This window comes from Lates calcarifer, linkage group LG21, assembly GCF_001640805.2.
Source record: "Lates calcarifer isolate ASB-BC8 linkage group LG21, TLL_Latcal_v3, whole genome shotgun sequence".
Taxonomy (NCBI): Eukaryota; Metazoa; Chordata; class Actinopteri; family Centropomidae; genus Lates; species Lates calcarifer.
The window spans coordinates 6,138,425-6,154,491 of NC_066853.1; the positions used below are offsets into that span (position 1 = coordinate 6,138,425).

General features: G+C 42.1%; 1 protein-coding gene across 2 annotated transcripts in view; it reads left to right on the forward strand.

Annotated features, from left to right (window-relative positions):
* The window catches only part of lekr1 (leucine, glutamate and lysine rich 1), an 80,476-nt gene that overhangs the window by 4,501 nt on the left and 59,908 nt on the right, over positions 1-16,067 (forward strand). For both annotated transcript variants that reach the window (XM_051065689.1, XM_051065688.1), the window contains exon 2: positions 1,060-1,163. In XM_051065689.1, the coding sequence (XP_050921646.1) occupies positions 1,107-1,163 (57 nt within the window). In that variant the 5' untranslated portion in view covers positions 1,060-1,106. The remainder of the gene's footprint in view (positions 1-1,059; positions 1,164-16,067) is intronic.

The window sequence follows — 16,067 nt, forward strand, 5'->3', positions numbered from 1 at the left end:
ACAGACAGAGGCTGGGTTAGCCCTGCATTACTGTTCTCCTCACACAACCTCCTGCACCCGTGGCCAAATTATTGACTGTATGTCAGTGGCCACTATTACACAACAGGGAAAACCTAGAACACATTACACAAATAAAAACGAATTTATTAATTAACAAAAATGTGAAAAAAAACAGTTATTAGAACTTTGTTTTATGGAAAGTTCCCTCATTCAAAGGTTGAATCAGTCCTTGTTAAACCCTCTGTTACCTCGTAGTGGAGGACAGGCCAGTAGATGACTGTGAAGTCAAAAATACCCTTAGCTGTGAAATGCAATAATCTAGAGTCTATAAGCTTAATGCCATAAGCTTGACTGATTAATCTATCGAATGGAGTGTATGGCAAATAGGTTTAATATGGTGGACATCACGCTAAGGGATTTACCCTTATATTAACCTCGGAGGCTAAGTGCTATTCATCAGTTTAAAAGTACCACCCACTTCTGTCCTGAAAAGGTAATAATAGTTTGAACACTGTGTCTGAGATTGCTTGTAGAAATACTTTAATATCATGGTTTTATTTTTAGTGATTCATAGGTATATTTTTGTTTTTACATGCATACTTTTTTCTTGAAACCGTTACTGTTACAAATACACAATATGGTCAGTATTTTGCATTTCTCTATTAAAAGCTTCATGATGCTATGTGCAGTGCAACCAAAACAGTCAGTCAATAAATTGACTGCTTGATCAGCAAAATTATCCAGCAACAGTCAATCAATATCAAGCAAAAAAGTCAAACATCCGCTGGCTCCAGATAATCTTATGTGAGGATTTACTGCCTTTCTCTGTTTAATGGAATTGTAAATTTATTATTTTGTGCTGTTGTATACGTCCTAAGACATTTTTTTTTTTTACTTTGTATAGATGAAATGATTATTCCATTCATCAAATATCTAAATAACCAGGTTAATTAGTCTTGAAAATAATTGTTACTTGCAGCCCTATTTATATAATCCATTACACACACTGTACACCATTTCCAGCGTGGCTAACTCTGCTGGTCTTCTGCTTGTTTCCAGGAGACGAGGAGAGCTCTAAGGAGGCAGAGCAGGAGGAGGAGAAGGAAATGGAGATGATTCCTCACTGTCGTGAGATCTACCCACTGCCTGAAGAAATAAAGAAGGTAAGCAGTGATTCAGAAATCATGCTCCTGCGAAGACTTGGCAGGTACCTCGCTGATTTTGTATTTGAAGTTACATCTGAGCACCGAGATTCCCCTCTGTGGAGAACCAGTATCAAATAATTTTCAGTCCTCACATGCATTCGTTTTTGCACCATACTGTACATGTTACCTTTCATGTTAATGAAAGACCATATTGACACAACATATGTCGTTAAAAAATCATCTTTTTTTACATCCTGATGAGTTTGTCAACACTGCTCTTTCCATATGCTGCAGTAATCCATATGATTTGAATAAGAAATGTGACAATGTCCTTCCTTTTAATCTTCCATCTGTAAAGCACACAGGAAGTATTATGGCAATGAATGCATGTAGCTTCATATCCTTGTCAATGTCAGGTGGCAGTTTCATATTCCCATATGATATGCCATATGGTATGAATATAAATTAGCAGGGAATATCTCTTGCTTTTCCCTTTTAAGCAGGAGCCACATGGAGTGTCTACCACCAGTTATAGCAGAGTATTTTATGTATATAAAAGAAAATTACTGTTTCCAAAGACTATGTTTTCTAGAAATGAATTACTCTGATGTTAATGCATTTTTATGCTTTACACCAAGCATTCTGAAAAGGGGTTTTTATTTCACCACAAATGAAAAATATACTGAGCACTTACAAAGCACAGTTTAACCAGCAGTTTTACTTGCAGTTCTGATTGTTGAAAAACAAGGTGAAAGCATTTTCTAAATTCCATCGTCAGCAAAGTTAATTAATTTCTCACGCCCATGGGAGACCCAGCTAACTTGGCGTTGTTTCCACCTACAGTAGTAACCTTTGTATAAATCATCTCCCCCACATTAAAGATGCAGAATTTTCCAAACCGAACAGCTGGCTGGTTATGAGACTGCTTTATCTGTAGCTCTCTGAAAAGACTGGGGAAACAAGAAAATAATAATGTAGTGCCTCTAGTCTTTTTCACTCCATCACTCACTCCATTTTTGGAACTAATACTTCCATACTGGAGCCAACAGCAAAGTTACTTTCATCATAAACGATATAATATGGCATATCCCCACTGTTGGCTAGTTTACAACCTGTCTGTTCATCCCACTTCAAACTGCGTAGTGGTAAGATTAGTCAATGGATCAGTGAGACTGCTCACTATCACTGTCTCTGTGTCGGCTCCTCTCTTCCTGTCTGTCTCAGTTCCTCTGTCTGTTGCTCTCTAGTAATTTCTGGAATTTCTCATTGAGGCCAGTAGATGGCTGTGAACAATACGCCCCCTGGTATTATGCAAGGGTGGCCCTGTACTGATAAAATCCCCCCGCCTCTGCCGAATGTCTTACACAAACACACCCATGCATGCACAGTGCGCACACACACATGCACGCACACACACACACGCACGCACACACACACACACACACACACACACACACACACACACACACACACACACACATACACACACACACACACACACACACACAGTCTACACACACACCCTATCCGTCCATTTGTCCATCTATCTTTCTGTCTGCTGTGTCATGGCCAACATACTCAAATGGGAATCCACTTTATTTATTGATTTCTGTAGTGGGCATCCATCTGTCTCCAGTGTGTGTGTGTGTGCATCTGTTTCAGTCCTTCTGTTTATGATTTGTCACAAGGGGAATGTGATAACCAGACACAGAGAAAAGGAAAGAAAGAAAGAGAGACAATAACAAAGAATGAGAGAGGGAGGGAGAGACTGACATTTTGATCATAACCCATCTGGTTCAGTCTCAGGATATACCTCCCTCCCTCCCTCCCTCTTTTCCTCCCTCTGTCATCCACTCAGATTCCAATAGGTCCGTAAAATAGAGGATGTTCTGGGCTTAGCCCCCCGCTGAGTACACTTCAGCACCATTTATTGGAGGAGGCTTAGGTGGCTGGGGGTGAGTGGAGAACAAAAAAACAACAGAGGCAGTGCGTTGCAAGCGCAGAGCTGTGGGCAGCACCATGTGCGCTAGTCGGCGTGGGAGGCAAAGAGGAGGTGGTGTACTAACAGGCCCATTTAAGTGCTGTTAATCCTGGTGTGCTGGGAGAGGGCTGGCACCAAGGTTTAATGGTGGGCTGCTGAGAAGGAGAGCACTGCGGTTACACACACACACACACACACACACACACACACACACACACCATGCCTCCCACCCACATACTTGGGCACAGAAACACACATATTTGCACTGAACTTCCATTCTGACAGCATGCTTATGTGTGTATATAAACAGGCATGCAGCTTGAATACAGCTATAGGTGCACATGAAAGTACCCACTCATACTTTGCAAGACAGTAGTTGAATTACATTTCAAAGTAAACAGTGTTAGACAGGGTGTGAGACCACCAACTATCAACATGGCTTTCCTTTTCATGTGGGTTTTCTGCCAGATTTCAAAAACTTGCAGATTGGGTGGATTGAAAACTTAATAATAATAATTTTCTATTAAGTATGATTCTGTGTTAGACATGAAGCATCTGGTCTGGCAGCCTGTTCCGGGCATCTCCCTGTCATCTGTCCAGTGCCTGCTGGGACATCACTTAACACAAATTTATTTGAACAGTGACATTCATATTGTTCCACAGTTTCTCTATGAAGTGCATCAAAATTTACATGAATTACATCTTTATACCAACAATCTGCACTGATCTTTTAATCAAATGACATTTTCTCCATTGTCTTGTAGCTTATAGCTGACTTGATTCATCCAGTCAGAGTAATGGAGGTGTAGGGAAAAGTTTTATTCTTTTGTTCATATTTCTGTGGAGCAAATCTAACCACTCTAATCTCAATGCCAGACTTTGTCTCTGCAAGTATGGCAGTTTTTGCAAGGGAACCTAAAATATAGTATTGTAATGTATTTTAAATATGCTGAGAATGCATGCTGCTTTGCAGTTTCACCCACTGTCATGTGAATACAGTCACACTTCCCCTTAGTCTCTTTCTCAAGTGCATATTAGAACTTATTGTTCAGGGACCCGAGAGCATTACTCACCCCTTTCACTGATGGTCTTGGGACTGAAAATCAACTCAAACCTGCTCCTCTAAGCAGGTGGTTACACTAAAAATAGTACTGAATTTAAAAACTCAAGGGGCTGCGTTGGCGTGTTGCTACAGGTACCAGTGGGAAGATGAAATATGATCTAGGAAGTCCAGTCTGATTATTGAAAGTTTATCAGACACCATAACCATACTCTGTAGTTTCTATATTCATACCAATATATATTAGTATGAGTTATCAATCATATTATCTTTTTAAAAAGTAGAATATGCTGTTCATGTTACAAAGCAATCTACCTGGATTTTGTGATTGCACTCATTTGACTAGACAACACAGTGTGCCGCTGGATGGTGTTACATTGTTTTAAAGCAAAAGTTGAGCCAGGATTAATTTCTGGTGGACAACTATGTATTTTTCCCCCTCTCCTTCAGGACCTCCAATGCAGTGACTCAGTGCTACTGTCAGTCTGAACGCAGCATAAGCCTTTGTCTACTGCAACCTGCAAAACTCAAAACAAAGCTGTTTGGCTCCTTCCTTATTTGGCGGGATTTTTCTCCAAGCTGTCAAAGTGACACTTTAACCTAGAAGATGTGTTCCCTCTTCCCTAGCACAGTGTTCCAGTCCAAATGTGGCTGAAGGATTAGTTGTTTTAAGTGCAGCACCGAGCAGAGTACACCACAGCCTTTTTACGCAGCTGCTGAGCACCTCTTGTTCTCCATGAGGTGCTGATACTACCTATTCACTTCTCAAGTGTCACAGTCTGAGAGGAGCTCAAACACACAGTGTAACAGGACAAGACGTTCACCTCCAGGAGAGAGGGAAGCACAGGCAGAAAGAGACAGAGAAAAGAAGCAAGTATAGAGAAAAGGACTGAGACAGGAGTGACAATACTCCGTGTTAACATCTCTAATGTTATGGTATGTGAAGAGCTCTGAAACACAATGTAACAGGACAAGACGTTCACTTCAGAGATAATTAGAGAGTGAGTGGAGAGCAAGGGAGGCAGAGAGAGAATACGGAGCATCCTACTGTGTGTGTTAGAGAGATAACTGAAAGATTTCCTGTTTCGTTTTCTTCAGAGAGAGAGAATCAATGAAGAGAATAAGACCAGAAAAAACAATAATGAAGACACTCTGTCATTCACACACACACATGCAAGCACACAAACACACCCTGCTCTCTCCTTCATGCCGTTTAACTTTTTTGTATTTCCTTTCATAACACCAGACATACACATTGCCAACACAACAGGAGATTATAGACAAAACATTGGTCCTTAAAAAGGCTATGTTTACCTACCCTCCTCCAGCCGCACACGTACACACACACACTGCACGCCATGGCATGCATTCACTACCTGTCTGACTCTACTTTCATTTATAATTGAGGAGGTGCTCAGTTTTTTTAGCCACTGCATTCACATTATAGTGTTCTTCAGCCTCAGGCTGCTATCCTTACTCCAGAGTCTCAGCAACATTTTACTTTTCCCTCCCTCTCTCTCTATCTCTATCGCTCTCTCTTTGTATATGAGGTACTTGTGGTTGTAGGTGGACAGCTGACAGAGCAGAGACACTGGATGTGTCAGCTGCCTGTAGTACTGACTGCTTTGGCTCCCTGGCTGAGTGCTGTCTGTAAAAGTGTGGACTGTGGGTAAAACTATATGGAGTTTAAGCATTGTGCGTGTGTGTGTGTGTGTGTGTGTGTGTGTTTGTGTGTGTATGTGTGTATGTGCTCTTGTATTATTTAGGGTTTAAGTTACACAGTGTCTACATAGTCTGTGTAGCAAAAGTAGCATGTTAGCAGAACAGCAGCTACAAAATTATATTAAAAACAATTACATTTAATTGCACTTTCATGTGACAGTGTAGATCAGACAGTGGTATCCCCTTTGCTTTGCACACTTGATGACAAATGGACAAACAGTGGTTTGCTCCATGCACACCTGTCATGGAGCTTCACTTTTACGTCAGTTAAATGTTTTAGTTTTTTCCACCCTGAAGGCAGACATCTGACTTCTATAATAAATGTAACAGTCACAGTTCCACATGTAATATTACTGGTGTACAGATTCAGTCCTGGTGATGTGATCAGAGTCCGTGCTGTGACCACACTGCCCTCTGTATGTTGACAGGACAGGTGCAAAGAGACCAGGCTTCACTCATTTTCATTACATGTTGGAAGTTTGAATGTGACACAAATGGGAAAAAATCCAATCACTTCACATCTGTGTGACTAAAATACAACTTCTGAACAGTTCCTGAAGTTAATTTTCTGACTTAAGTCTCCTCAGTGGATGCAAAGGTCTCTGTGTTGAAAAATTTCATCATCTGTCAATGTCTTCAAGGGTGAATGTGCAGATCTTGTCTGTGTCTGTTTGGAGTAAGCCTAGTGTGTTTAATTCAGTGTTGACAGTGAATCAGTCTCTTTGGCCTATGGCAGCAGGGTAACAGTTTACAGAAAGTTGAGATGTCCTCATATAGTCTGCAGCCTGATATACTCAGTAGTACAGTGTGTTCTTTTGGACACCTCAACAGAGGTTCAGTTGTTGAAGTTGCAGCACTGAAATAGTCTTTGTCACCAGACAAGTCTGGTTTGTTTGCTGAAGAGCCCTCTTTTTCTCTTCCATTAAAATCTGGCATTTCGATTACGACTGCCGTGCCTGATTCTTCAACAGCTTCTCTCTCTGTTCATCTGTTTCAGTGTAAACGTGTAAATCAAAGTCCTGACTAACCTGACTAGTTGTGGGCTATCATCTACTCTTCCCTCTCTCTCTCCCTCCCTCCATCTATCCATTTTTGATCCAAGCATGGCAAAGTCTTCTAGAGGAAAAGAGGAGAGGGGAGAGAAGCCACATGTCCCAGTGAGCTACACTGTGCTACACATCTCTCCTTCTCTCTTCTTTCTCTTTCTGTCTCACTTTCTTTCTCTCTCATTCCCTCAGTCCCCCCTCCACTTGAATAATGGATTGTTTCAAACCAGACACGCTCCGCCCTTCTTCTCAATAAGACCTCAGGAGGTCGCTGGATAGTGGTAGCACATATGTTGTCTGTTCACTCTAATCAGTGTATCCCAGACTTGCTCCCATCCTCCTCCTCCTCCTTCTTCCTCCTCTGGCTGTTTTTCCTGTTCCACCCTTACCTTTCCTTCCCTTTTTCTGTCTGTTTTCTTACATCTGGGGGCAGAGAGAGAGAGATTAAGAGAGAGAGGGAGAGGGGGAGGTTTCATCAGGTGAATGCTGATCTGCAGTAATGACTGAGAGACAGCGGGGGGATTATTGTGCAATATTGTCACGGGTGTTGTCTGGGGCCTGGTAATACAAAGTGACAATATTGCATGATAATCCACAGGTCATTACAAGGTCACTGTTGCTTTTATGAAACAGTTTCCATGCCAGCCACTGCGGAAGTTGTTTTCAAAAGCTACACATTAATCAAGTATTCAGACAGTCTATCCCTGAATACAAAAACATTCACCTAAAAACATTTATTGTTAATGTTGTTTTGCATACTGGTGTTGTGTGGGAAAAACTACCCAAACCATGTCATGTCATGTCAACATACCTCAGGTTACAGCTGAGTTTGATAGCAGGAAAAAAAGCATCCACAACATTAAATGATAAGAACAAGGGCTTCTGTGTAGACTCAACATTTGGCACTGATTCTTTAATGGTCATAGAGAGAGAAATTCACCATCAAAAAATGATGAATTTCTTCACTGATGGTAGCCTGAGTGGACCCTTATCCATGATATCCACAAAGATGTTGTGTGTGTGTGTGTGTGTGTTTCATCAAGGGGTAAAAATCTCACTTTTTGAAGACTGGAACGTCTCACTCTGTTGCATTTGCAGCCATCATGGCTACTGCTTTCACCGCTTATGCAGTGCTGAATACAGTTAGTCCTGTCATGTTTTGTGGGTGCTGCTGGAATTCTAGGAAACCTCAATAGCTGAGGCTGAATTTGAGGCATGTTTAGGGAAAGTGGATACAACAGAAAGGTAAAACACATCACTTGTAGACCCATCATACCGAAGAGTAAATTAGATTTAAATTTTCTTGTAAACATTATATCAACTTTAATATTCTGGCTTTGCTGACGTTAAGCTCTAGTTATTTGTACAGTCAAACTGATTTAAATCATCTCTGTTTGACTCATTCATAAGTGTCTGAAGCATGTTTGCATAATGTACTTAGATTCTGCACGGAGTTAATCACTGCAGGCGATGGCACTTGTTTTCTCTTTCTTAAGAAGGTTAAATGAGGTTGCATTTTGCTTCGCTCCACTGACTGTCATCTAGTCAGGCAGAATGTCATCTATTTCCACCTGGTTTAAATTGCAAATGAAGAAGACAAAGGTAGATTTAAGAAGGTATGGTCTTATTCACAAACTGAACAGCAGCAGAAAAATAGAAACACACACAGATAGACAGACAGGCAGACACGCACACACAGATCAGCCAGTGTTACCTCCTCTGCCCTCTCTTGGCTTACTGTGCCATGCCATGTCGTGCCGAGCCGCGTGTTGTGATGCGTGGTCTAGTGGGGCTAACGGAAGCACATGTGTTGTCTGCTAACTCTGATTAATGTAACAGACTATACTCCCCCTTCTCTCTCTGGCTCCTTGTTTTCCACTGGCTGCCTTGCTGTCCTGCCTTCACCCCTTATGTCTGCACCCAGTCTGAGCCCTGAGAAACATACAGAGTCAATGAAATATAATATGGTGCTTCTCTTGTTTTGGTCGTATATCATATAGTGTACTGGAGTCTGTAAAATAAACAGCTTAGGTTAAAATAGTATAAAACATCAGCTGCAGGGCTCAGGACAGTTCGAATTTCTGGAACTGAAGAGTCCAACTACCTTTATCAGTCAGCTGTTGCAGAGCTGCTGTAACATTATATTCCCATCTGAGGGATATGTAGTGCATCAGGAGGTACTATTGCTAGTTTCACAGTAGTAATTCGCTTAATCTGGTTGCTCCATTAAAATGTAAGCAAGCTTGTGAAGACTTAAGTTATGTTTAAATTAGTTGATAGTATTTACCTATAGTACTGCCCAATCCGGAGTAATTTAAAATAATTTAAACAGGAAGTCACTGCTGCAACAAAGACAATAACATAATTGTTAAAAATTACAGTTTTATGGACCAGATGAATTAGTAATGTGAAGTCTTAGGTAGGTGTGACTATTGAGTATTAAAGTGCAGAAACAAGAGAATAAAACCCATCAAATTAAACCAAGTGCAAATAATGTGTAATAAAACCAAGCAATCAAATGAATAACAAACAAAAAAAAAGGCTGAGCAGCTGATTTTCTAGTTTATGTAATGGTTTTAATGATTCTTATTTAAGAAACCGGCTGCAGAGGATCTAGAGGCCGTGAAGGATTATCAAATGACAAAGAATTAGTAATGTAGACCGGTCCCAAACCATTAAGAGCTTTGTCAACAAGTAAAAGTGCTTTTAAATCAATCCTAAAAGACAAGATAATAACATAATGACATAATGACATAATAATAATAATACACTTTATTTGTATAACACCTTTCATGCGTATAATGCAGATTATGGTGCTTCACATAATTGTATATACAGCACATACATGAAACACATTTGAAATACATAAAACAAATGAAACAGCATTAAATACAAAAAAGTTGGTGGAATTATATAAATACATTTAAGACTCAGATGAAAGGAAGTAAAAAAGACTTTCAGTTAGAATTAGTAAAGACCAGTATACAATAAGATATTGTCTGACCTTGGAAATATTTTTAGGTGAAACAATATTGCCTTTTTTAGTCTTCCATATAAACAGGTTATACTGTATATTAGCTAACATCAGTTTTTTCAGTTGGTTCAGTTATGCGGCACTTTCATGTGGCAGTTTTCTGGAATTACTGGGAATGTTTGGTAACAACCAGTCTCTATGCAAAACTGTGGGGCAACCTGTTATAATTTAGTAATGTGTAAACCTCCACCTTGTGAGCACTAAATTAGGCTAAGTTTGAACTTGCCAACAGCTGGCACAACCAGCTCCAGGTCACCCACAGTATAGTGAACTGTTACCTGATACTGCGTCACGTTATTTCCTGTCTTGTACTTGGTGGGTAAATAAAAGTGACCCTAACTTTAATAATAATAATAATATAATAATAATACATTTTATTTATAAGCGCCTTTCTGACACCCAAGGACACTGTACAATATATGATAAACAAAAGAATCATACAACAAACAATACAAAACTCTTACAATATACAATAATCAATAAAAAATAACAATGGATAGAATCAACATAAAAGAAATGTAGGGCAGTGAAGTTGCAGTAAGTAGGTTAGAGTGAGTAGGCAGTCTTAAACAGATGGGTTTTGAGTCTGGATTTGAAAACAGGAAAGGAGTCAATGTTTCGGAGGGCTGGTGGCAGGGAGTTCCAGAGCTGGGAGCAGAGCATTTAGCCGCTCTGCTCCCACGGTGCTGAGACGGGCAGAGGGTATACAGAGATGAATGGAGGAGGAAGATCTGAGGGAACGGGAAAGGGTGGCGATGTGTAGGAGGTCAGATAAATATGGGGGGGCAAGGTTGTGTCTGGCTTTGAAAGTAAGCAGGAGGAGTTTGAATTCAATGCGCTGTTTAACCGGGAGCCAGTGGAGTTGCTGAAGGATGGGGGTGATGTGATGGAAAGAAGGGGTTGTGGTGATAATGCGAGCGGCAGAGTTCTGGACCAGTTGAAGCTTATGGAGGGACTTTTGAGGAAGGCCAAAGAGGAGAGAGTTGCAGTAGTCGATGTGGGAGGTGACGAGGCTGTGGACAAGGGTGGAAGCAGCATGGGGGGTGAGGGACGGGTGGAGTCGATTTATTTATGTTGCGTAGATGGAAATATGCAGACCGGGTGATGTTATTAATATGAGATTAGAATGATAGTGTGCTGTTGAGGATGACACCCAGACTCTTAACTTGAGGGGAAGGGGAAACTGGGGAGCTGTTGATAGTGAGGGAGAAGCTGTCAACTTTGGATAGAGTGGATTTGGTGCCAACCAGAAGGATCTCAGTTTTATTACTACTTTATTACTAATAAAGTACATTAATTACACACACACTGATTAGTCGACTTCCATTCAACCAAAACTCCCTCACACACCCAGCACAAAATGGATAGCCCAGCCAGTCCTTTGCCTGCACTTCAGGCTAGTTGTTTTTTATTGTGTGTGCTGTGCCGTGCCGTGCCTTGCCATGCCGTGCCGTGCTGTACCTCACCCTGTGTTTGGATGTGATGTGATGCATGGCCAAGTGCCGGGTCGAGGCAGCCATAGGTGATTCTTTCCCTGCCACTGCCCTTTCCCTGCTTCCACGCAAAGGAGCAAGTAAGGTGGGCGACCAGGCAGACAGGGAAGGGAAGGCAAGAAAAGAGAAGATATGCAAGTGGGAGGACAGCCAGTCAGGCGACAAACATGCAACCCTGGATTATACCCCCCTCCAAGCCCTCACTTTATTATACTCCCTGTATCCAACACACGGCTGTCTGCTCTGACTTTGTTCTGAATTTCTTGTGACTATTGCTGATCGTTTCAGCGTCTGCTGTCTGCATGCACGCATCTGTGAATGTGAGTGATTGACTGTGGATTCCTCAGCACTACTCTTCCATAGAGACACACACAACCCAGATACTGACCATCTCACACACTTTGATTCATCCACCGCAGTACAGTATGCCCCTGATCTGTCTGCTCCCTCCCTTCTCTCCTCCCTGCTACTCGCACGCCTCTGCCCCCCGCATTTATCCCTTGTGACCGGCTACTACCTCTCCCTTTTCCCTCCTCCACACACACCCAGATACACACACATACACACCCAGATAAACAGACATAGAAACATATTCATTAACACAGACACGCACACCGTGCCGTGGTCAAGAAGGTTACACATACACACAAATATTCACAACACGTGCCCACATCCACACTCATGCACTTGCTCATGAACACACATACACACACTTGTCATGTGATGTGTGGTGCGCCATGGGGTCCAGATGAGTGGAATCTCAGTGTTGGCTCTCGCTACACTGAGCACCACAGGGGGTCTTTATCGTCGGCAAAAATCAACAACCGTCTCGATCACACACCACACACCATTCATGAGCACACACATACATACACGATTATGTACACACATGCACCCAGGCATATTCATGCACTCACAAAAAAAAAAAACAAAAAGAAAAAAAGAAAACGACAAAAATACAAAAGCGCTCACACACACACACACAATTAGTGACAAAGCTCACAAAAAACATTCTCGTTTTGACACGCCAAAAGACAAGAGCACAGGCTGGACAATGTTTTCTGTAGGACACACACATGCCACACACACAGACACACTCCACAAGCTCTCACGCACTGTCACAGGTCCAAAAAAGAAAATAATTTAGGGAAATTAGGGGAAAAAACATGGATAAGTCCCTTAACTACTTAATCCCTTCTTAAACGCTTGCGTGATCTATCATGTCTGTGATTCCATAGACAGACAGAGGAGTGGGATGAAGTGCCAGCTAAGCAGATAGAAAGGAGAGAGCATTTGTTAGATTGAAAGAGAGAGAGAGTTTGAAAGAGAAAGAGTTCAGAAGGATCCAGGTATGATGCGAGGCTGCTCTCCTGCCTTTGTTTTTTCCTCCCTAATCCGCCGCCGATCATCATATCACTTGATTAAACCTATCCTAATGCCTCTAATCCCCAGGCACCCAAAAAAATGCCTAAGTGCCTTGTACCCCTCCATAACATCTATAAACAGATTTCAATGTGCACTCAGCTATGGCTCTGTGTGACTGTATTAGTGAGTGTGGGTTGTAGTTTTTCTTCTTTCCAAAAATTGCACAAGGGCATTCAGGTTTTTCAAGTACTGAGGATTAGAGAAAATAAATTGTTTAGTCTGTCTGTGAAGATCTGTTGTGGCCTGCTGTCTACAATTCTCTGTTTCTGCCTGCTGTGTACAGTCTGCACACTGTCTCTCCTTCATTAAAAGCCTTGACCTTCTACTTATCTGATAAATAAGATTAAGAGACAAACGATTTATTGTCAGATTTTGGCCAAGGCTTCCGTGGCCGATAAGTACCAACAAATTGCAGTCCAGAAGCCAGAGAGAGGTTTTTAAGTTGTTAAGAAATCCATAAAGGAACACTGGAAATGTAGGCTCCCCAAATGGGTTAGTAGTAACACAAAGGAAAAAGGAGAGGAGCCTTTGATGCAGAGAAGTGGATGAAAAAAAACAAGCATTTTTGAGCCTCTAAGTGCCTGCATTTGTTATCAAGAAACAAAGTAACCATTCTCATAATAAAGCTCCTCTAGCTTCTATAAAAATATTTTCAGCACTTCATAACATACTACAAACGTTGTGTGTCACAATCGGATGTGGTTTTGGATGTTAAGACTAATTCAGTACTGTGTGTTTTTATGTGTGTGCACAGTGTATACTTGTGTGGGTTAACAGTGGCTGCATGCCTGTTGGTCAGTTTTTGGTCACGGAAAGCATGTTTGGGTGTGTATATGGACATGGGGTGGGGGGTGAGGGTATACTGTGCATGTGTGTATGTGTGTGTAACATGAAAGGCCGTGTTCGTGACAGTGACCCACTTCTGGTGTTTTGATGAGCCAGATGGGTCACGGCAGCTGTAGCTGAGGAGGCGGAGGTGGACGAGAGAGAGGAGCCGGAAGATGAGGAGCAGAGGGTGGGGAAAGGACAGTTGTTTAGGAAGAGGAGGAGGAGGAGGAAGGAGAAGGGGTAGAGGTGGGGCAAATACAAGGAAAAGGGATGCAAGGAGGAAGTGGGAGATTGTGGAAGATTAAGGAGGCAAAGAGAGGTGGAGTGATAGCAAAAGGAGAGTAGTTGTCAAACTGGGAAAATTACTGTAGATCTATTTATGTGTCTTGTCTGCGTAGTGGTCCACCCTGAGTACATGAGACAATGAGTGCAGACATTTGCACACAGACAGTCAGGGAGGTAAAAAGGCATCGCGTAAATTAATTATGTTTCTCATCCTGGCAAGACACCAGCCGCCCACAAAATGTCCCCACCCTCTCACCCCACCCCACCCCCACCCACAACCTGCACCCACTCCACCCCTCCTAAATGTTTCACATCAGGCAAGAGGTAATAGCCCCATGTTTAATTGATGGAGCATGGAGGCATTGTGGTGATAACATGAACTGTGGAGGTGGTCCAAGTCACAGAACACTCTCACACACACTCAGAGTGCAGTCTTGGTACCTGTTAGGTGCAGTCACATGCTTGAGGTTCAGTTACAGTAAGAGGATGGATGATTCAGTGTTCTCTGTGGTTATTGACCGAAGATTGCGACAGAGACACGTACAGACACACAGCTACTACATCACTGACATACCCTGAGGCATTGTGCATGTTTTGCATAGTTACATACAACATGTTGACTTTATAATGAGCTCTTTTGTAATGGATATTTATTAACTCTATATATAATAGAATCATCACTATGAATTGAAGCAGTGTGGTGCGAGTGTAAGAGCTGTACGTGTCTCAAAATCAATGTTTTAAACTGCTTTTGGCGACTGTCCAGCATGCTAATGGAGTCAATCGAGAGAGAGACTGAAAGAGAGATAAGAGACACACAAGGGGAGCCATAGATGTGGCGGGCGCACAAGAGGATAAAGAGGTTTGGCGTGTAGAAGAGAAGCATCAATTGGCTGCTGGCATAAAACATTTAAAGGACAACAAGATTTTTTTTCCCTACTCTCCCTCATTCTTTCTCTCTTTTTCTAACACTTCCTTGTTTCATTCAAAACACCCTGTCTCTTCTCTCCTTCTCCTCTCAGGTATTTTCTGCTAGCATGTGCGTTGTGTGTGTTGTGTGTGTTGTGTGTGTGTGTGTGAGAGAGAGAGAGAGAGAGAGCGTGTGGAGGGGTTAGTTTTGTGGTTTGAGTGCTAAGTGAACGTGTCAGTGCCCAGGGCAAGGGGTCTCCCCACGGGGCCAAACTCAGTCACGGGAGCACACAGCCGACTGGTGGCGCAGACATTCTGCCCTCAGGGTGTGTGTATGTGTGTGAGTCAGTGTGTGTGTGTTTGTGCATGTGTGTGTTAAGACTGGACAATTGTGTGACTTTCCTGTCTGTCTGAAGATGCTTATGCGAGTAAATTTGCCTCTGTATGTGTCTGTCTACGTCTGTGTCTTTTGTTTGTATCCGTGTACATGTTTGTGCTTGTATCCGTGTAGGTTTTCATGTGCGTGTCTATTTGTCAGTCTATTTGCGTGTCTCTGGGTGTGTGTGTGTGTCTGTGCCTTTCATCTACCCCCGTGTGCTTTTGACTGTTTGTGCTTGATTGTATGAGTGTGAGAAAGCTTGCCTTTGCGTGTGTGTGTGTGTGTGTGTGTGAGTGAAAATATAGCTGAGGCACGATTCAGCCCTCAGGTCACTTTAATATTGTGTATTGCACCCTTGTTGTCTGTCTTCATGACTACATCACTCACAGAAAGAACTACCCCACCACACAGGAACGGACACACACAAATTTACATGCATAAGCATTTTTGGACAACATACCACTCCTCACTTACAAACACAGTCACATGTAAACACACACACACACACACACACACACACACACACACACACACACACACACTTATTAGTTTTTACTGTATATATGCCTGCAGGAACCACATGGACATCTGCACAGTAAACATCAAAACCCCCTGAGCCACAGTCCCAAATATTGCACACATTTGCACACACTTACAATCTCTCTGTCTCTCTCTCGCGCGCTACACACTAACACTGCAAACAGATAATAGCCCATATTCTCCAGAGTGCATTCTGTGGCAACCGATGTCATACATTGTC